At 42.1% G+C, this 23,573-nt stretch overlaps 1 protein-coding gene across 1 annotated transcript; it reads left to right on the forward strand.

The window, feature by feature from the left end:
- The first annotated feature begins 1,097 nt into the window (after positions 1 to 1,097).
- On the forward strand, positions 1,098 to 21,867 carry LOC310707307 (cytochrome P450 2J2-like). The gene is made up of 9 exons (XM_083504329.1): positions 1,098 to 1,490; positions 7,704 to 7,866; positions 10,809 to 10,958; positions 11,161 to 11,321; positions 12,305 to 12,481; positions 16,546 to 16,687; positions 18,178 to 18,365; positions 18,814 to 18,955; positions 19,960 to 21,867. Exons 1-9 carry the CDS (start codon positions 1,335 to 1,337, stop codon positions 20,145 to 20,147), a joined length of 1,467 nt encoding a protein of 488 aa, XP_083360455.1. The 5' UTR covers positions 1,098 to 1,334; the 3' UTR covers positions 20,148 to 21,867.
- Positions 21,868 to 23,573: the final 1,706 nt, after the last annotated feature.

Raw genomic sequence — 23,573 nt, forward strand, 5'->3', positions numbered from 1 at the left:
TGCACAGAATATGTGTGAACAGGTACAGGAAGGATAATAGGTAGTCTGAATTGGGGCAAGGCATTCTCATGCACGCTTACAATGCCCTGTGACCGTTATGTGGTGAATGCTTTGGGACTGATTTGAAAAAAGGAGCTTGACTATTATATGGTGGTGACCATTAGGCAGTGAAATATGTAGCACACATTTTGAATATGTGCTGCCAGAGTTTCCATTCGACCCCTCTCTTCATGCCAGTATTGAGTTATTATGCCAACCCAAAGATCCTGAAATCTAGCACCAGCAGCTACCGCTGTAAATACAGGAAAGTGTGTGTGGGTTTCTCATCATAACCAGCTATGAAGCAGAGGGCCGGTCCACCCACAAGGCAGGCTGTGACAGCTGCCTTGGGCAGTGGAATGCCAACAGGAGGCATCTCTGGGGGTGTGCTGCCTTGCCATCTGAAGAATTAGACGAGCGACCACAGACTCCTTTCCTCATGACTATGAGAAAACATTTAAAGGGCTGTCCAGAACAAAGGTTCTCTATTATTGTTGCACTCAACAGGAAATGGGTTACCTAGGTGTGAAGAAGTAGGGGCTGAGGTCCCTTCAGTGCCCCTCTAAAATATGTGAAGGGGCCTGGCTCCGCCAAAGTTCATGGCAATTGCCATTCTAATGGTGGACGTGAGCCACATTATGTGATTGATTATGTGAGGTGGGGCTCACTTGCCCCCTTCCTCATATTTTATTCAAGTTGGCACCTCTGATGGATTGCAACTAGCAAGTGCTCTGTGGAAGTAGCAATTGTACTGCACTGTGGTTCGATTCAACTGCAGGTAGAAGTTTGTTGGCTTTTGCAATTGTAATGCATTTACTATCCTGGCCCTCATTGCTGGATTAATAAGAGCTTGAACTCAGAGTTCTTTCTGAAGGCTTTGACGCCTACATCAGATTGGTACCTTCCCAAGGCATAGGTTACAAGGAGTAGCAATTCCATAAGAGGGAAAGATATCTATATTAAATACCAGATGACCCTCGGGGTACTGGAAGTAGATCACAGTCTCTTGGGAGTTCAATATGCCTGATATAAAGCACACTTCGTCACATCTGCGTGACACATCTTAGAATGATTATAGCATTTGATTGTACTAGTGTTTGATTGTTACACATTCCAAGGTTATTTACAAATGGTGTTGCACCCATTGTTGCTTATTTGTTTTTAATAACTGAGCATATAAAAACAGAGAATACTGCTGATGTTTTTGATGAAAGCAAAAACTCCTTAGCGAAAGTGAGTTGAACCTGACCAGGCAACCTAGAAAAATTTAAGGAGAAAGAGACAGCCAGAGAAGGATGGAGGTATGGGCACTTCTGATTGCTCTTCCAATTCTGCACTACCTGAAACAGCTCTGGTCACACAGGCATTATCCTCCAGGACTTCTCCAGCTTCCTCTCATTGGAGCCTTATGGAGATTTGGATTCAAGATTGATGAAAATACTCTCATTCAGGTACTTATTGCTTAGTAATAACTCAGTCTGATGTCAGCAGTTGTTTTATCTATTTCCCCCAACAATTGTGATATTTCAGCTTCAACGATGGCATGGGTTAAAATGGTAAATGCCATAAGCCTCCGTTGTCAGAAGCTGTAAGCAATACAAATAATAGTAATAATGTAAATAGTATTATTAATAATATTGCAAAGCACAAAACCATATAAAAGTTGAAAATACGCATTAAAACCCACAGATCAAAAATATTTAATGTATACTGTTAAACTGAGGAAGGAGGAGAGAACACCCTCAAAGGGAGAATGCTTTATGAATATCTTGGAATATGCAGAGATGGCAAAAATTGATAAAAGATACAAATTTAGAATCTTTTAAAGAAGATTAGAAAACCTTTCCAGTCTATATAAAAAGTTATTTCCCATATTCAAAGACCACAATGGGGTTTAAACTGTAAGAAAACAGCAGAATATATTAAGAAACATGTTAGAGAGGATCAAATTAGATAAGATGGAACTTTAAAATGCAATAGTATGTAATTCGAGTTATAAACATTGATATTGGTTGAGTGGGAAATCACTTGTTTTGTTGAATTGGAATATAGTGGTACCTTGGGTTAAGTACTTAATTTGTTCCGGAGGTCCGTTCTTTTTTTTCTTTTTTAAAAATAATTTTTATTAAATTTCCAGTTAACAAACCAATCATATCACATTAATTCCAAGTTATACCAATACATAATAAACTCCAAATATTTAGCCAAATTTTAAATTTTTGTTGGGGGTACCCATGCTTCGAGTTCAGAAAGGGTCCAATCATGTCATATTTCTGCTGCTTTGATGTTCACAAGTCCCATCTTTCCATCTCTTTGTTGTTATCCTTTACAAATCCCGTCTTCCAATCTTCTTGCTGTTATCATTTTTCTTCTTAATAACCTCTGAGTTATCTCCACAAGCGAGTTGAAGCAAACATTATTATAGTCCTGTGTGGATTTTCACGCTGATCCAAAAGTCCGATTCAAACGGCAGGCGTCATTTCAGCAGTTCCCATAAAATACAGTCTAAGCGTCTGCTCATTAACTTTCCCAGACCAGTTGCTCCATAAATCAGCCTTTCCAGGGGAGTTCTTGCCAAAGCAAACGTGGAATTCAGATATGATAACAGAACACTGGCTCCCTCCCCCTTTGACTGTAAATCTTGCAACAAAGTCAGTTTCATAATGGCGGTTCCCAATTAGAACTGTGTCATCCAAAAGCCTTTCGTTACCTTTCCAGATCTTCCGCAAAACAGAGCCTTTAGTAGATAATTTTATTTCCACACAGTTTATTTTCCCATCTCACTTGCTATCAGTCACGTGGCGGTTCTTCTTGGGGAGGGGTTGTTAGGTAAATCATATTGAAAAAGTGAAAAGTTCCCCCCCTTTCTGATCCGTTTCAACATACCCACATAGTTTTGATTCTTTGATGTAGTCTTCTGTTCAGTCCAACCCGTCACTCAGCTTCTCAGTGGTCGATTTAATTAGCAATCAGTACACCCTTTCCTTCGCTCGAAACATGTGCATTTACTCTTCTCCAATTATTTATCTTGAGCAATGCAACTAGGATCATAATCAGAAGTAGCATCCAGGAGATCCAAAAACTCACTCGAATTGCTATTATTAAGATGAATGTATTGCCAAGAATGTTGTTTTTGTTTCAATCATTACAAATTTTAGACAAGATGGATTGTTTCAAGAGGTGGCAGAGAGACATTTCTAGCTTCGTCTGGCAGGGCAAGAAGCCCAGAATAAAATTCAAAATATTAACTGATGCAAAAGAAGGAGGGGGGTTTGCCCTGCCTGACCTTAAACTTTACTATGAATCAGCAGCTTTCTGCTGGTTGAAAGATTGGCTGCTTCTTGAAAACACTGACATTTTGGATCTAGAAGGTTTTAACAATGTTTTTGGGTGGCATGCATACTTGTGGTACGGCAAGGTTAAAGCCAATAAACCGTTTAAAAAACATATTGTCAGGAAAGCATTGTTTAATGTTTGGACAAGATACAAAGACTTACTTGAAAACAAAACCCCAAGGTGGTTGTCACAAATGGAGGCGAAGGCTCTGAAAAAGCCCAATATGGAGGCCAAATGGCCAAAATATTGGGAAATTTTGGAGCAGGAAGGAGACAAATTGAAATTGCAGAGCTTTGAGAAACTAAAAGATAAAGTGCGAGACTGGCTTCACTATTACCAAATAAGAGAGACCTTTAACTTAGACAAAAAAATTGGCTTCCAGGTGGAAAAATCAAAGTTGGAAACAGAACTGTTAGAACCCAAAACTAAGATTTTGTCAAAGATGTATAACTTGCTGTTGAAATGGAATACTCAGGATGAAACGGTTAAATCTGCAATGATTAAATGGGCACAGGATGTTGGTCATAACATTATGTTTGCAGACTGGGAACAGTTGTGGACCACCGGTATAAAATTTACGGCATGTAATGCCCTAAGAAAGAATATTATGAAAATGATTTACAGGTGGTACATGACCCCAGTCAAGCTTGCAAAAATCTATCATTTGCCCAATAATAAATGTTGGAAATGTAAAGAGACTGAAGGTACATTCACATGCCCAAGGATTAAGGCTTTCTGGGAAATGATATATAATGAACTGAAAAAGGTATTTAAATATACCTTTTTGAAGAAACCAGAGGCCTTTCTCCTGGGCATTGTCGGCCAATTGGTGCCAAAGAAGGACAGAACTTTTTTTATGTATGCTACAGCAGCAGCAAGAATACTCATTGCAAAGTACTGGAAGACACAAGACTTACCCACTCTGGAAGAATGGCAGATGAAGGTGATTGACTACATGGAATTGGCTGAGATGACTGGCAGAATTCGAGACCAGGGAGAAGAGTTGGTGGAAGAAGATTGGAAAAAGTTTAAAGACTACTTACAGAAATACTGTAAAACTTATGAATGTTAAACGGACGTCGGATGGAAAATAAGCAGTGTTGGTAAAAAAATTAATAAGAATATGTAAATATAGATTGATAATGATGGTAAATGTATTTTTACTATAGGTTAAGATGTTGAGTAAGGTTAAGTGATAGAGGGTAAGGATTTGCTGAACTAAATATTTGAACTGGAATACAAAAAGGGAGGTGTGAGGAGGTCAAGAAACTAGTGAACGAAAGATAACATAAGAAAATACTAATCTTTTTTACTCTTATGCTTTTTGGGGCTTTTCACTTTCTTTTTTTCTGTTATTATGTTAACTCTTTTTTATTGTGTACTTTGTATGTGTTTTGTTTTGTATCTTTTCTATTTTTGTTATCTTTATTGGGTTTTGTATTTTATGTTTAAATTCTGAAGTTATTGTTTTTCTATGAAACTTTAATAAATAGCATTTAAAAAAAACAAAAAACCCCAAAAACTCACTCGAGGGCTTTCCGTCCAGTGCCCCCACCCCCTCCTTCTTTCGAACTCGGGGGTGATTTATTGGCAACTGCGGACGAGGCAGCATTTTCCTATCCCCTGGGAAAACTCGGGAGGCTAATTTACTCCCATCATTAGCCTCTTAACCTGTCCGTTCTTACCCTGAAACTGTTCTTAACCTGAAGCACCACTTTAGCTAATGGGGCCTCCTGCTGCTGCCGCGCCGCCACAGCACGATTTATGTTCTCATCCTGAAGCAAAGTTCTTAACCCAAGGTACTATTTCTAGGTTAGCAGAGTCCGTAACCTGAAGCATATGTAACCTGAAGTACCACTGTATAATTGTTGAGTAACAAATGTAACTTTCTATATGGAAAATTTCTATATTCCAATTGTTTTGTTAATTGGAACATTATTATTATTATTATTAACCACCCAATAATACGCCCCCACAGAAAAAAATCAGATTTTAAAAGGGCAGAGGATGTCAATGAAATCAACCAAAGGCCTACTTTAAAAGGAAGGTTTTGCCAGGTGAACTTCCCTGGCGAGAGAATTTCACAGATGGGGAGTCACTGCAGAGCAGGTCCATTCTTGTGTTGCCACCCTCTGGACCTCTTATGGAGGAGGAACACAAGGAAGGGCCTCAGAAGATGATTTCAGGGTCTGGGTGAGATCATATTGAAAGAGGCGGTCCTTGAGGTAGTGTGGTTCTGAGCCATTTAAGGCTTTCTAGGTCAAAACCAGCACTTTGAATTGGGTCCAGAAACTAATTGGTAGCTGGTGCAGCCGGACCAGGAGCGATGTAATTTGCTCTTGTTCCAGTGAGCAACCTGGCCACTGAATTCTGCAGTAGCTGAAGTTTCCAAACTGTCTTCAGAGGCAGCCCTATGTATAACACATTGCAAGTAATCTTACCTTGAGGTTACCAAGGTTAAGAAATGTAACTTTCTATATGAAAAAAGAATAAAATATTATTACAGAAAAAAGATGGACCACAGCATTCATTCACAGCAGCCTCTCAACAGGCACTAACCTCCATGCCCTATTCAATCTTTTTCACTCAAACCAGAAGCACTTATTTAAAAAAAAATTATAAACAAAAATACCAAAATCTTCTTAAAGGATCTCTGCAGTAAACTAGGGTCGCCATTTTTTAGGAAATTGTTGAGCTTTTTTCATTGGGTTGCCATACATCTGGGTGTTCCCTGACATTTTGCCGATTCCTGTCAGGACACGTCAGGAATTTTCCCTATGTATGGCAAGCCTACAGTAAGTGCTAATCTCCAGTTAATACTCCCACCAATAATACAAGGCCAGGGCTGTGAAATCAGCTTCAGAAAGTCATTTAGAAAGCTGTGAAACTGGTGGCAGTTGGAAAGGAAGTCTTGCTACCACTTACAAATTGACCCATAGAAAATACAACATTTTATGTTGCCTTGTGTTTTCCCCTGATTTCACATAGCTACCCATGCTGCCATTATCCTACTTTGTATGGTTTTGTGCTTTTCAGTATTAATCGGAATCTTGCCCCTTTATACTAGTTATAATGTGTGTCGTTCATAGCTGCTTGTTGAAGGGCACTCATCTCCAAAACACATTGTGTAACACAAGAAGCTGAATCAATAAAAAAGCTTATTACAGTATGTTCTTGATCTTGTCTTCCTTTCGTTCTATTGCATGTTGCAAAATGGCCTAGAACAGGTATGTCCAACTTTCAAGAGACTGAGATCTACTCCCACTATAAAAAAAAATGGCGGTGATCTACTAAATTTGTTGAGCTTTTTCATGAGCTTTCAGGGGCCCCCTAGATCTACCACAGACAGAGCACTATCTACTAGCAGATTCCGATCTACCTGTTGGACATCCCTGGCCTAGAATGCTGTGTACTTCTCCCCTTCCAACAGACGGAAGGGGAATAAGTTCAATTGGCAATGAAGCAGGAGCACATCAGCCTTTCTCAGCAGCAGCTCACGTGTAACTAGAGAAGACAAGAGACAAACAGAACAGGCACCTTTCAATTGCCTCTTCCGCAAGCATTAACTCTTTGTCAGACCATAGTTTAGTTTATTTGCTTGTTTCTTAAATACAATTCTGAGCCTTTTTTCAGCGAAAACTCTTCAAAAAATACAAAATTACTCAACCATCGGATATGAACATATTAACTTTTAAAACATTGGAATTGGTAATAATCTCTAGCCCAGACATGTATCATCTTAATTCCTTGCCATAGATTTGCATGGTGGTGATGCTCCTGCTGTGACCCACCGTGGGTCTGAAACCTGACCCAGGGCTCTAACCCAGCCTATGCCAACCTGGTACCCTCCAGATGTTTTGGACTACAATGCCCATCTGCCCCAACAACCATGGCCAATAGTCAGGGATGGTGGGAGTGCTAGTTCAAAAGCATCTGGTGAGCTACAGGTTCCACATCCCTGCACACACAAAGATTGTGGCAAGATCATTTTCTGGCAATGACTTGTGCATCTTCTTGTCTGTTGCAGGAGGGCTGGTTACTATGAAGTGTCTCTGCTGCTCTGATCCTAGGCAGAGGCAACATGGCTAGGTGGGAGTAAAACAAATGGGTTGGAATTATGGGAGGGAGGGAGGGAGGGAGGGAGGGAGGGAGGGAGGGAGGGAGGGAGGGAGGGAGGAAGGAAGGGGAGGGGGAAAGATGAAAGCAAGAGAACTGCACATAGTGAGAAACTGCAGAGGTGAGGGAGGATGACATTCTCGTTTTAAGTTGAAATATCCAACTGCATTTTTTGAACACATTGCTCTCTTCTTTTTTGACCCAAATGGTAGCTGGGAAAGCAACATGGAAATATTTACACCATATGGTTTGGACATCTACCCATTGTAGTACTGTCTGGATTCCAAGCAGTTAAAGAAGCGCTCATTGACCACTCTGAAGAATTAGACGAGCGACCAGAGACTCCTTTCCTTAGAGCTCTGATAAAAGGGAAGGGTAAGTAGTGAAGAATAAGAATTTCTACTGGTATTTTCCCAAGATGAAACTTTTAAAGGGCTGTCCAGAAAAACAGAACAAAGGTTCTCTATTACTGCTGCACACAACGGGAAATGCATTACCTAGGAGCCAACACCTAGGGGCTGAGGTCATTCAGAGTGGCTAGTCCTCATGCTATCAAATGACACATTCGTTTGGGTCCATGAAAACCTGGCTTCAGCACATGTGAAGATTTGATTGATTATGACATCTCTAAGAAACACAACACACTGCTTCTCTCAACAAGCTCTTCCAACATGTTTTGGGCATGGACTCATGTGGCAAATATAACATGTGAACTTTGCAATCACATAGTTACTATCATCATTATAAATTATGAATTGCTTCTTGCATGTATGTCTCAAGGCAACTTACAGAGATATAAAAACAGTTTAAACTATGAATAATCATAGTTTAGAAGTCCCGGGTCCTATGTAAGTCAGATTATCCTCCACCAGGGCCAGGGCCTTCTGAGTGATGGCTCCGACCTGGTGGAATGCCCATGAGACCAGGGCCCTGCAGGATTTAACTTCCTTCCGCAGGGCCTGTGTTGTTGTTGTTTAGTCGTTTAGTCGTGTCCGACTCTTCATGACCCCATGGACCAGAGCACGCCAGGCACTCCTGTCTTCCACTGCCTCCCGCAGTTTGGTCAGTCTCATGTTTGTAGCTTCGAGAACACTGTCCAACCATCTCGTCCTCTGTCGTCTCCTTCTCCTTGTGCCCTCCATCTTTCCCAACATCAGGGTCTTTTCCAGGGAGTCTTCTCTTCTCATGAGGTGGCCAAAGTATTGGAGCCTCAGCTTCACGATGTGTCCTTCCAGTGAGCACTCAGGGCTGATTTCCTTAAGAATGCCTGTAAGACAGAGTTATTCTGCCTGGCTTTCAATTTGAATTTAGCCTGGTCTTTTATTTCCCTTCCTCCCCTCCCCTCCCTTTTTTATGAAGACTACCCGCTCTGGGATCCCACAGCTAATTCTCCCCTGGTCTCCTCTCTGGCCCAAATAGGACTAATTTAGCCAGCTAGCCCTGGTGATCATCTAATGTTTATTGGCTGGATTTCCCCCCTAAATTGATTTTTGAATTCTGAATTTATTGTTATTCACGTTTTATACTGTATTTTATGCTGTTTTTTGTTGCATCAATTAAGTGTTTTAAAGTTGCTGTTAGCCGCCCTGAGCCCAGTTTTCTGAACTGGGAAGGGTGGGGTATAAATAAAAAAAATATTATTATTATTTATTATAAAAGGTTTTAAAACAGTATAAAAACCAACAACAACTAAATATGGGTTAAAACAATAAAAGGTATACACCTATTGAAGTGACCTTTGTACACGACTGGGAAAGCTTGTTGGGGGAAAAATGTCTTCCTTTTTGGGGGGAAAGTGCAGAGTCATATTCTGAATGCAGTTCCAGAGAACAGGGTCATTCACTCTGAAAGACACAGAGTGTCTGCTGAAAACTTTCTGCTGAAAACTACAAATGCACAAACTTATTTTTGTCCCACTTTCGTTGCAGTATAGTTTCCCCAGACAGAAATAATGCAGTAGTGTTCAGGCAGCGTTGCAGAAGAATTAACAAAGCAGAATATATCCACCACTTATGCATTACGTCTTGTCAAAAATATGGTGCAGAATTCACCCTCAGTAAAAAAACCCAAACCTGTCTAGCTGGACCAGTAGAAGTAGTAACTGGTTGACACCACACATTATATCCTTAAAAACAGTGTCAAAAAATTGGCAGAATTGGGTTTGTTTGGTTTTCCATACTTTTTATTGAAACTTTTCAGAAACACTAACTAAGCAAACAAACAAAAAAAAGTAAAAGAGAGAAAGAAATGCCAAGCCCTGTCTCAAAGGTAGATCTGAACTCTTGTCTCACACAGAAGGGAGTGGACCCTCCCAGCTCTCACCTGGGTGCTTCCCTTTCTTCCCCCAGTCTCCCATCCTGGGAGATCTTTCCTTCTCTGCCTCTCACACAGGGTCTTTCACCAGCCGGCAATCACCTTCAAGTGTGTACCCAATAGTCCTCCTCCATTCCAGTATGGTGACTTTATCTCCCAAAAAATTCCAACCATTCCTCCATGTTTTTTTTTATAAAAAACAAATTCTTCATTTCTATTTAAACAGGAATCTCTGCACTGTAGTCATATACAGTGGTACCTCAGGTTAAGTATTTAATTCGTTTCGGAGGTCCGTACTTAACCTGAAACTGTTCTTAACCTGAAGCACCACTTTAGCTAATGGGGCCTCCTGCTGCTGCTGCGCCGCCAGAGCCCAATTTCTGTTCTCATCCTAAAGCAAAGTTCTTAACCTGAAACACTATTTTTGGGTTAGCGGAGTCTGTAACCTGAAGCGTATGTAACCTGAAGTGTATGTAACCTGAGGTACCACTGTACAATATTAAAAAATAACCCATAGTTATTTACTTGTTGTATATTCATTATTTTACACCCAGTTTTATATCTTGTGATCCCATTTCCTGTAGGCAATGATTTTCCATCCTAATTTAGCAAGAGAGAAAGAAAAAAGCTCCTTCCATTTCCACCACTTCCATTGTTTTCCCAATAGCATCACCAGAAGCTTGATAGATAGAAGTGAAATTTGATCATGATGGCCTTCCATGGAAAGAGCTAAACTTGTCGACATCACACTGTATCAGATACCAGTTTTCTCTTCAAAAATAAAAACGGTAGAGCTGTCAAGAAGTCTCACTTTTTGCTGATACTGTAAAGTGCGGGTGCATGTGACGTCATTCTGAGCGTCTGCACATGTGTGAGCGGCAAAACCCTGAAATAACCTGTTCCGTTACTTCTGGGTCACCATGGGAGGCAACCTGAAAAGATTTAACCCGAAGCGACTTTAACCTGAGATATGATTGTTGTTATTTCTCATTGATTTTCCATAGGTATTGCATTATCAAATGGCCACACCTGGAGGCAACAGAGACACTTTGTTGTAGTCACTCTGCAGAAGCTGTGGCGGCAAAAGAAAGGCATGGAGCACCAAGTAGCAGAGGAGGCCCATCAGCTCGTGAAGGCTTTTGCACGTTCAAAGGGTATGTGATGCTAAGTGATGGTGCTGAGCTGGCATATGGAGATATATTTGTGTCCTACCTCTGTCCATTTTAGAAAGGAATGTGATATGTTTTTCTTGGTTCCTAATGGAGATCCCAGCAATATCTCTTGACCACCATGAACTCCCACTCTCAGCATGAACTGGACCAGCTGAGCTAACATTAGTATAACTTTATTTTGCAGGACAGCCACTTGACCCCTCCATGCCCATCGCTACTTCAGTCTCTAACGTGATATGTGCTGTGGCTTTTGGGCACCGGTTTGCTCTTGGAGATGAACGGTTCCAGAAGCTGATAGAAGCCATAGAATTTATCCTACAATTTGTATGTAGCTTTGGTTATGCTGTGAGTAGTCATTTCCATTCCTGCCAAAGGGCTTTAATACCTCCCAAGGGCTTTAATACCACAAATCAATATTCTGATAGAGGGCTGGAGAAGTGAGATCAGGTTTAAATTGATCTGAGATAAGGGCCACTTACTATCTCACAGCCTGATCCATTGCCCATGATTATCATTGAGATAAAAAACACACCAAAACCCCCCATAAAAAAACAACAAAAGAAGACCTTGTCCACCACAGGAGACTCTTTAGAAGGAAGATGGGACAAAAATGGAAAAAATGACCTTGAGAGCAGATCATCTAGAGCCCACCAAAGGGAACAGAGGTGAACAAAATAATCTTCTCAAGAAGGGAATTACATAGTTTTGTTGCCATCATAGAAAACTAAATGTGTCTACTATATACCCACCTAGCAGTGGCAATCATGGTGAGGCCCCTGCAGCCACCACTTGGCTGGAATTTTTTTTAAGGAAAGAGAGACCAGCAACTCAAGCACTATCGCTATTGCTGAGGAAAGCAGCCCCCTTCTGCTAAACCCTTTCCTCAAATTTAAGTTCAGTTCTCCATATTTCTACATCCATTCCTAATCAGTAAAAAAAAAAAAAAGTACTCATGAAACTTACCGTACTTGAATTTCCCCCCATCCCTATTCTCCACCCACCTCCAACTACCACAAACGGGCACTAACTTGTTCCAGGAGAGGTCCTGAGATAGTGCCCAGTTTTGAAATTATGCCGGGGAGCTGGAAAAAATATTTTGAGCCATACTTTTCTTTCACATTTTCAGCTAGGGATAATTCACAGAATCCAATCATTGTGGGATTCCAGAGAAGCTATAGACACCTTCCTTCTTCTTAGTGAGACTCAAACTAATATGCTAGCCCTGAAGAATAACGCAGATCATGTTTTATAAGTGCAATTCCAAAGCACAAATGGTTTGAACAAGCTTCCTCATGGTAATGGCAGCATTTCTGCTATCTTTCCTTTAGCTTTATGAAATGCTCCCATGGCTCATGAAACATCTCCCAGGGCCCCACAAGAAGGCTTTCTCCTGCACAGAGATGGTGCGTTCATTTGCAAAGGAGGAGATAGAGAAGCATAAGGAGAATCAGTCCCTGTATGAGCCACAGGATCTCATTGATTTCTATCTACTTCAGATGGAGAAAGTAAGTATCTGCTTGAAAGCGAATGCTGCTCATCCAAGGAATCATTATATTCCATGTTATGAGTGAACAGGGAGAGGAGCTGAGGGAAGTCTGGGGGGTAGGGGTGGGAGGGCTGGTTTTCTTTTCGGGGGGAAATAGGGGGGGAATGAGGATGATATGTTTTTGATTAATTGTTATGTTGAAATCTTTAATAATATATATATATATATATATATATATATATATATATTTGCTTTCGTAGATTTTCACGGGTACAGGAATGCAGGTTTTGGTGTCTTCGGGTGTCTTCCCGTGTAAGAGTTGGGGTGTCTAGGCGACGTTTCGACGAGGTCTCACTCGTCATCTTCAGGCTGGTGCTTTCGGCTTCTTGTTACTGGAACAGAGCAGGATCTCAGTGTTTGAGTTCCTATAAATACTGTTGAGGGGGTGTGGTGTAAAGCTTCCAACGTTCTGGGCAGATAGGAAGTTCCCAGGGTGTGCCTTTTCTTCTTTTGTTCCTTAATTACTTGAGGGATATCTTGAGTGATTTCTTGAGTGATATTCTGAGTACCACTTAGGAGGGTCATTAGGTGTGGATTAGTTGCTAAAGCTTTCGTGTCTTGACCTCTTGAGCTTGTGAAGAGTTTTTCTGAGAAGATGGTTGTACTGCACTTAGTTGTGCTCTGGCTTGGCTTCGTGTATAGGGGCGAGCTGTGGTTTTGTGCCCTGTGTCAGCCAGATCTGTGTAGGGATTGCAGGGGGGTGCAGCATCCGGAGGTGCCACTATGGTTTGGCTACTGGATGGTGTCTGTAATTTATCTGTGGAGAGGGTCTGGGTTTGGGTCTGGTGTGGTTGATTGGTGATGGCGTTCTGTGTGCCTCTGGTTCTGGTGTCGGTTTTTGTGGGGAGGGCTAATTTCCAGATGTCTGGCAGGCGGGACGTGTCGTCACGCTTGTTCATGTTGTGAGGGTGTTTCTCTATCTCGATGGCTTCCATGATTATTCTCTTGTGGTGATGTTCCATGTTAAAGAGCAATTTGGAATCTGCAAAATTAATTTCGTGTCCTGTTTCTTTCATGTGTTGGAAAAGAGAGGAAGCTTTTTCTTCTTTTTTGACGGCATTCTTGTGTTCTGCGATACGTGCATTTATTCGTCTGTTTGTTTGTCCAATGTACGTGGCTGGGCAGACTTTGCAGGGTATTTCATAGACCCCTTGGTTTTCCAACTGGATTTTATCTTTGGGGTTTCTGAGGATATTGGCTATTTTTTGGTTGGTGCAAAAGGCTGTTTTGATATTGTGTTTATGGAGGATTTTGCTAATTTTATCTGTAGTGCCCTTGATATAAGGAAGGAGGGCCATGCCATTGTTTTCTTCTGTGTCTTGGTTTTTGGGGGGTGTTTCTTTTTGGATTAGCTTCGTAACCCTGTTTTGCTGGTATCCATTGGCGATTAACACATTTGAGAGATTCTGTAACTCAGTTGTCAAGTGGTCTTTGTCAGCCAGGCGTTTGGTTCTGGAGATGAGAGTCTTGGCTACGGAGTTTATTTGTGCAGGGTGGTGGTGTGATTGTGCATGTAAGTAGCGGTTGGTGTGTGTTTTTTTCCGGTAGATAGTGTGTCCTAGGGAGCCATCAGGTTTTTTGTAGATTCATATATATGAATACTAATCTCTTGCCAGGACACCAATACTTCTCTCTGCCCCCCCCCCCAATTCCCTCATAGTCATTTTAATTGCTAAAGTGAGTTGACATCCTTCCATAGGCATCTACTAAAATAGCTAGGAAAGGATAGATATTTTCATGTACAAATGTGAATGCAAATGAGCATCTGCTTCAAAACTGTAGGCAGCTCATTCAAGGAATCATTATATTCCCTGTTATATGTGAATACTAATCCCTTGCCTGGAAACCAGTACAGTGGTACCTTGGTTCTCAAACTTAATCCGTTCCAGAAGTCTGTTCCAAAATCAAAGTGTTCCAAAACTGAGGCATACTTTCCCATAGAAAGTAATGGAAAACGAATCTATTCCAGACTTTTATAAACAACCCCTAAAACAGCAATTTAACGTGATTTTTTTCTATCTAATGAGGCCATTGATCCATAAAATGAAAGCGGTAATCACTGTACTGTACTATAAAATAAATAAAACAGTATTGTGGATGATAACAATTAAATTTAAAATTCTTTCTTACCTGCGCTGATGATAGTCATTGTTTGGATGGTGGGTTTTTATCCATTTCCGTAGTCACACAATCAATCAATCAATCATAAAATGAAGAACAAGCTACAGTCACAAAAATGAAAAAGCCACACAAACAAAAACGCAAAAAATAGCAAAAACAAAAGCACCAAATATAAGCTCCAAATATCACCTCATGACACTTCAATCGGAAATGGAAGGCTTTGATTACAATGGGGGGGCACAAATTAGCAGCACAACAGTGAAAATGGAAGCTCAGGAGCACATTCAGATTCCGAAGCAAAGTTCGTAAACGGAAACATTGACTTCCAGGTTTGCAGCATTCAAGTTCCAAGTTGTTCGGGAACTAAGCTGTTCGAAAACCAAGGTACCCCTGTGTTTTTTTTTCTGAATCTCAGTTGAAAATCGCATTGAGTTCCGTCCAAATATTTCTCATAGTCAATTTAGTTGCTCAAGTGGGCTGACATCCATCCATAAGCAAATATAGAAATGTCTAGGAAATGTGAGTGTAAAGGAGTGGAAACTGAAGTGTGGTAAGGGGTCTTGCTTTGGAGCATTTTTTGGATTGATGTTTATCTGACATTCAAATGTGGACTGAGAAAACAGAAAATCCAAAACAAAATATTCTTAAACTAAACTGAGGATGCCTCCATGAAGTTTTAAATTTATTTTTCTGTCAAACGAGTGTGTTGCTAATAGTAGCCTGTTGGCTTTTGGTGAGTTTACCAGAAGTCTGGTAGGGACTTCTGACAGGAGCTTTACAAGATTGTTTTTGATAGCGAAGCCTGCCTCATGTATTTGACCCTCTTGTTCAGATAGACCTTTCCAGAAGAATGTGTAGCCTCCTTTTTCTTCCTTCAGTTGTCCATTGCCTGCTCTTTGAGTCTCTTGAAGCACTGCAATATTGATGTTAAAACGTCACATCTCTCTTGCGATGAGGCAGTTCAGTGTTCAGGATGCTCATTATCTGTGTTATATCTGTCCATATATTCCGTGTTCCAAAGTTCAATTGTCTTTTACCACCGCTGGGTGGTGACCCCACTGGGCGTGGTAATCCAGTCAGGGAAAAAGAGAGGAAGACTATGTTTAGGGCACCTTTTCTAGCCCCTCCCCCATTTTGGAGTGAGCAGAGTAGATCCTAAAAAGGGCTGCTCAGTCATGGATACAGCTGCCGAGCTGCTCAACTGCCTTGTTCCTTGAGTCAGAATGACTGAATCTGTATCCACCGCCCATGTGCTGTTTCATGACTAAGGGCTTCCAGATTTCACAATCCTGCCCCTGTTACCATATGCTGATCACCATGGAACTTTTGGTGTTTGGGTTTGGGATTGGTTTTTTGGAAGACGCCTGTACATGAATTTGTTTTATGTCTGTAGATCAGTGCACACTGACCAATGAACAGTCTTCGCAGTAAGGCTCTGTTCTGATGGCATGAGTTGTCATGGCGAAAGGAAAATTCTTATCTGCTGCAGCTTTCATCCACCTTTAGAGCCGTTGTAACATACCGCTTGTTATCACCCGCCTGTTCTGCCGTTGATGACTTCTTGGGTCATTCTTTGTCTAGCTCCTCCCCTTTGACCTTACCGCCTTGGGTGACCCTGCTGGGAGTACGAGATTCCCAATGGCTTCACTCACAAGGGTCATAGGAATCTGCAAGCCCACTCATCACGAAAAGGTGATGATCCAGCGAGTGAGGGCAGCAACAGCAGGGGGTGGGGGTGGCAGCAGTTTCCCATTTCACCTTAGGCACTATAAGAGGATACCCCACCTCTCATGAAGCATGTGTGGGTGGTATGGTAATAAGTGGGGGAAGGAAGATAAAGTGCTGAAGGACAGAATGTAATGCATATAAATGACATGTCACTTTCCCCATTTTCAACACCAGAGCAGGAATGACCCAGAGTCCACCTATGATGAAGAAAACTTGGCCCAGTGCATTTTTGACCTCTTTTCAGGAGGGTCGGACACAACTACGTGTTCTCTGAAATGGGCACTTCTCTTCCTGGCAAGTCATCCAGATATCCAAGGTGAGAGAGGAGAGCCAGGGCTTCTCTTGACCACTAGGTTGGAGCATAGTTCTTTAAAGGTTTCATAAGGAAGCCTACAATAGTAGGGTTGGAAGGGACCCTAAGGGTCTTCTAATACAACCCCCTGCAATGCAGGAATCAACACATTCCCCCCTCCAGTTTGATACCATACCACAACTTGTTTTGTTTTGCAAATCTGCTAGCAGTTTCTTTATGCAGCAAATGTACAAGAATGCCCCTGCTGTGAGATAAGTGACTGAGCCTCATTCCTGCCTCTCCATGCTCCATTACATGAGGGATGCGGGTGGCACTGTGGTCTAAAGCACTGAGCCTCTAGGGATTGCTGATTAGAAGGTTGGCAGTTTGAATCCATAAGACAGGAGAGCTCCTGTTGCTCTGTCCCAGCTTCTGCCAACGCAGTTCGAAAGCATGCCAGTGTAAGTAAACAGGTAGTGCTGCGGTGGGAAGATAATCAGTATTTCTGTGTGCTCTGGCACTCATCATGATGTCCAGTTGTGCCAGAAGTGGTTTAGTCATGCTGGCCACATGACCCGGAATGCTGTCTGTGGATAAACACCAGCTCCCTAGGCCTGAAAGCGAGATGAGCGAAGCACCCCATAGTCTCCTTTGATTGGACTTAACCGTCTAGGGGTCCTTTACCTTTACCTTTTATATGAGTGATGCTAGCCAAAGATCAGATGAGGAAATGAGTATTAGTGAAACTAAGTAGGAAATATTGAGGGCTGGGGGTGGAGAATGAATATATGACAGCCTTTGATCCCAGCCCTTCAGCCCTTCTGGAGGAATGGCAGGTGCAACTGATAGACTACATGGAATTGGCAGAAATGACTGGCAGAATCCGAGACCAGGGAGAAGAGACAGTGGAAGAAGACTGGAAAAAATTCAAGGACTATCTGCAAAAGCATTGCAAATTGTTTGAATGTTAAAATGATGCAGGATATAAAAATAAGATGGCATTAGTAAACTAGTGGAAAGAAATATGAAAATAACTGAATTATAAGAACAAAGATGAAACTTGAATAATATTATGTCAAACTTAAATACTTGAATATTGGATAATGAAAGGTTAATTTGGAGACATAATTGCTGAAATGTGTAAGTGAAAACAAACTCTGGGAGAAGGTGAAGTATTGCGGAACATGATTTTGTAATTAGGAACACAGTAAAGGGAGACGTGAGGGAGTCATGAAAGAGGTTTATGGAAACAACACTTAAAAAATTGAATTATTTTCTTTTTTGTGTTTTTGTTTTATGTATTTTTACCTGTATTTTTGTATGTTTCTTACGTTTTCTTTTTGTCTTTTTGTATTGTTTGAATTGTTTAAAATCTTTAATAAATAACTTATAAAAAAATATGCAAGAAACTGGGACTCATTCACAGAGATTTATGGAATATATTCAAGGAAATTAAATGTCCATCTGAAATAAAATGCAGTATTCACAATAAAACTTTCCATCATTCTCTTCAGATAAAATGCGCAAGGAAATAGAAGATGTCATAGGTTCTGCTCACTCAATCTGCTATCAAGACAAGAAGAAACTGCCCTACACCAATGCTGTGATTCATGAAATACTGCGCTTTAAACCTCCCGGTACTTTTGGGTTGCCTAGGCAATGTACAAAGGATTTGAAGCTGCGTGGTTTTCTCATTCCCAAGGTATAAAAGTGTGATACAGCTGCACTCCTGTAGCCCAAGAGCAAAGAGCAGCAGAAGGTTTAATATTGAGAGATGCAGCCAGCCATACAGGAACTTCCTGTCTAGTCAAAAATCTGAAGGGCAAGAGCAGGAGCTCCATCTGCAGACATGTTTCACCATCAGCAAGTGCCATTCCATGGGGCAATTGTGGCAGGGGAGGAGCCTGAAGTATCCAGAGGTCTCACCTGGGTTGTAAACTTTCATTTTAAAAGAGGTGGGGGAAAGTCCCCTTATGTTCCTGCCTGTACAGAAAGTTTTTACAGTGATGAATACAAAGCCACCCACCAAAATAATAATAAGAATAATAATTCAGATCAGTCTCTGCAATGATTAGTCTTGGGATAGTGTGGGACAATAAAAAAAAGTATTGATGTGAATGCATTCCAAGTCACTTGTTTCTTATTTGCAGGGGACTATTATTGTTCCCGATCTGCGCTCTGTTCTTCTTGATCCAACACGATGGGAGACACCTGCAGAGTTCAACCCAAATCATTTTTTGGACAAGGATGGACAATTCGTGAACAGAGAAGAATATCTCCTATTTGGTGCAGGTAAACACAGAAGACCAAGCTATGTTGTGATCTGTACATGTGCTTACTGGTCTGCTTCTAGGAAATGACATCAACAGCAGCACAGGAGGGAGTGGGCCGGAGCAGAAGGAGCATCTTTCTGGCTGGAGTGGCAGCGCTGGTCAGCAGAATGGGGCAGGGCAGTGGCAAGTTAAGGGCATCTCTGGGTTGGTGTCTTGGGATTCACACATGCACATACACTTATGTGGCCTCCATCTGGACCTCCCAACATTTGCCACCCCTGCCCTGTCCCTGAAAGAGGCAGCACTGCCAGCGCCAGGATAGTGCTGTTCCCTGTCACACATCACCACTGCAAGCCACCCAACTTCTCTTCAGGCAGCAATGCTAGTTCCTACCAAGGTGAAGTAAACCTGGCAGGAGAGTTTACTCCATGGTCTTAACCCCTTTCTGCATTGCTGATTTGGGCAGTTGACCAAAGTTTTCCTTTCATTTTTTAAAATCAAGTTTTATTAAAAAGCTTTATACATAAGACACAATAAAAGCCATGCTAATCTAAAAGGGAAAATAGAAAAAAATTAGGAAAGGAAGAAAAGATTGAAAAGAAATAAAGGAAATTACAAGGTCCTCTATCAAAATTAAATCTTCACCCTTATTCTGCACACAGAAAAGTGAGCCCTCCCAGTTCTCACTGGGAGCTAGACCTTCTTACTCTGGCTTCCAGCCCTGGGAGATGCTCTCTGCCCTGCCCCTCCCACAGGACCCTTCATCTTCAATCCATCCTCTTCCTGAATGTATCTTCCTTGATATGAGATTGGGAAATTCAAATTACAGAATAAAATATAACAAGAAGAAAGGAAGGTTGGCACTGATCAGGCTAGAAAACTGACAGCAGCCTTGATGTTTTCCGTATCCTAACTATGTCTATTTTGCCAAAGTGTTATGCAGAATGCTTATAGCTACAAAGCAATGAACATTGGAAAGTAAATTATTGCTCACTTACTGCCTTCTTCTTCTCTCCTCCTCAGGGTCTCGCATATGTTTGGGAATGCAGATGGCAAAGATCGAAATATTCATCTTCCTGACCAGCCTGCTGAGGGCATTCAGTTTTCAGCTGCCAAAAGGAGTCAAAGAGCTCAATCAAGAGGCTATAATGGGGATTATAACACATCCCCATCCTTATAAGCTCTGTGCAGTTCCCCGCTGCAGCACATAAGAAAATAGGAAAATATTAGGGGCTGCACCCCTGCTTCCTGCACTTGGTGACCCCTTGGCCACTCCTGACACATGAACCCCCTAGCATTTCCCCTTCCCTTCCCATCTCATCCCATGCAGCTACTGAGGTCTCTTTTCACCTTCGCAGCTCCATTTCTGAAGCCACTTCTCTCTTATCTTCTGCAGCTCTGCTTTGCATCTGTTTTCCCCTTCACCCCATCTCCTCCTTTTCTTCAGGCCCTTTCATGCCCCTGCTTTCATCTTCATCCCTCTTCCAATGCCTCCTTACTCCCTCCTTTTTGACAACTTCCTTTGCATCCCCATTCTTACTCTTGCTCCCTTTTCTCCTCCCCCTCCCCTTCCTTTTCTCAAATCTCCCTTACACACACATTCCCACACCTCCTCCTCTCTCCCTCTTCTGCAGCCCCCTTCTAACACCCCCCATGCTATTGTATCTTGAAGATGTTATTGTATCTTGAAGATGAATAAACTCCTAAGAGCAAGGCTATCAGCTTCTCCATTTGAAAAATGTTAAGTTTCTTTGATGGATACTGTACATGTGTGCTTGTTAATAAAATATCTCTCTAAATCACTACATTGAACCCGGAACCTGGAACGCGGACCACACAAGGTATCAGGAGTGAAATAGGTTGTGTGGAGGCACTATGCAATATTTGAAGGCTTCACATCCTTTATCCCAGTTAAGGAATGGAAGGGGGAGAAGTTTGAAACAGACGTTCCCCTGACTTCCACTAGCCTTTCCTTCAATGGCAGAAGTTTGAGTAAAATGGAGATGGTGGAAAACTGAGATAACTGTGGCTTTAGGAATAATGGAGGGATGGAGGAACACTGAGCAATTGGTGTATTTGTATTTGTATGTGTATGTGTGTTTGTATATATAACATTTTAACAAGGAGAAACAGCAGAGATGGGTACGGAAGCAACCACCCAAAAGCTAAGAAAACAGAAGAATGAAATGGAAAGTGGAATTAAAGAGGACAAAGAGACTTTGGAAAACAATATGGATGAAGGATTGCCAGAACAGAAGGATGAAATGGTGGAGCTGGAGGCAACAGATGGTGTAATGAAGAAGTCCTTCACAAAAGGTGACTAGAGGACTGAAACAGCCAAATGGCAGTGTTGTGATGTTGGAGGAGTGGAAGGAAGCCACAGATGAAGAGATGAAGAGACATCACTTAGATGTTGGGGGCTCCTACTCCTTTTAACTTTTTAAACTTTTTAATCTTTTAACCCTCTTCTTATCAAAAGTTTGGCAACCTGGGGTTTTATATCAGACAACTTGTGAAGTTGGCACTGTAAATTAGATCTAATGAAGTTGAACAGCTTAACAGCCGCTGCCCAGCCTATTTCAAGGACTCATAACTCTAAACAATTTAATTAATCTTCTGAACTTTTTCCGAACTGACTCTGACTCAGGCTTTGACTCGGCGTTTTAAATGAACTAAGGGAGGTGAAACTGTGTTGCAGGAGTGTTCCGCTTGTGCTTGCCTCTGCCCTCTTGGCTTGTGGGCCCAACTGTGCTGTGTGCCTGCTCTGTCTTCCCAGTTGTGGGTCCGGCTGTCCTGCATGCCAGCGGTGCTCCTGGACTGAGACAGACTGGTTGAGTGCTCGGCATGGAGCCTGGGTTAAGATATATTACTCTGCAGAGGACTCAATTGAAAGGCACCTAGGGAAGCCAGAGAGGGGGGTTCCACCCTCAAGATGCCAGAGACTCTTAAGCCACAGGGCTGGCAGTTGGTTGTAGCAGAGGAGAGGTATCATCCTGTGGCCCTGAGAACACCAGCTGATGCCAAGAGGAACCCTTTCTCTGCCACTACAAGTGCTAGCGCAACAGCAAGAGGAGGGCCCCCTGAGACCATCGGGCATGGCATTGACATCAAACAGGGCATTTACTGAGCCTGCCCCTTCTTCCTTTGCCCATCCCCTGAGGTCGCCTGGTTGTTTAGGTTGGCAGATTCAGAGATCATTCAGAGATCATTCGAGTAGACTCGAGCTGGCGCGTGATGCTACAAGAACTTTGTCTGCTATAAGAACCTTTTTTCTTTTCTTTCCTTTCCCCCCTCCCCCTTCCTTTGCCATTTGTTTTAGTTCTTTATAGTTCATTGATCCATGATAATATCTAAGTTTTGCTTGCTTACTGTTAGATGTTTGATTTTTGTTCTCCTGCTATTTAGGTGTTTTTTCTTCCCTTAATGTACGTTATATGGTAGTTCTGTTTAGCTGTGGAATGTTTTGGGGTTTATTTTTTAATTTAATTAATTGGTTTGTTTAATATTAGAATAGTAGGCTGACAAAGAATATAATAGTTTCATACAATCAGATAGGTAGCTGATGTTTAGCTGGTTTGTTCTACTTGACTAATTAGAGTTATCGAGTGGTTGATACTATAAACGGAATAACTCTCTTGCGGGGACACAATTAGTGCCAGCACCGTCCGTTAAGAGTTTGGGTGTAATCTTCGACACCTCCCTTTCCATGGAGGCGCAGATTGCAGCTATAACAAAGACAGCATTTTTTCATCTCCACCAAGCTAGGCAGTTGTCTCCTCACCGCTCTTGCCCTGACCTAGCCACTGTGATCCACATGACGGTCACCTCCAGACAGGATTATTGTAACTCACTCTACATGGGGCTGCCCTTGAGACTAACCCAGAAACTCCAGCGAGTGCAGAATGCCGCGGCGAGACTCCTTACGGGATCCTCGCTGCGAGATCACATTCACCCGGTGCTATACCAGCTGCACTGGCTCCCGGTGGAGTACAGGATTAGGTTTAAGGTGCTGGTTTTAACCTTCAAAGCCCTATACAGTGGTGCCCCGCAAGACGAATGCCTCGCAAGACGAAAAACTCGCTAGACGAAAGGGTTTTTTGGTTTTGCGTTGCTTCGCTAGACGAATTTCCCTATGGGCTTGCTTCGCAAGATGAAAACGTCTTGCGCTTTTTTAAAAAAGCCACTTGAAGAGGCGCAGTTGCAACGGACCTTGCTTCGCAAGACGAAAAACATCGCAAGACGAAAAGACTCGCGGAACGAATTCTTTTCGTCTTGCGAGGCACCACTCTACGGCCTAGGACCCTTGTACCTACGGGACTGCCTCTCCTGGTATGTCCCACAGAGGAACTTACAAACAAAAATATCTTGAAGGTCCCAGGCCACAGAGAGGTTAGGCTGGCCTCAACCAGAGCCAGGGCTTTTTCCGCTGTGGCTCCGATCTGGTGGAACGCTCTGTCACAAGAGACTAGGGCCCTGTGGGACTTGACATGTTTCCGCAGGGCCTGCAAGACAGAGCTGTTCCACCAGGCCTTTGGCCAGGACACAGCCTGACTCCCTCCTTTGGCAATCCTCACAGAACTCTAGCCCAATGGTTGCCATTAATCTAATTTGAATTAATTTTATAATGAAATGAATTT

Source organism: Podarcis liolepis (assembly GCF_965112155.1).
Source record: "Podarcis liolepis genome assembly, chromosome: 5".
NCBI classification, from domain to species: Eukaryota; Metazoa; Chordata; class Lepidosauria; order Squamata; family Lacertidae; genus Podarcis; species Podarcis liolepis.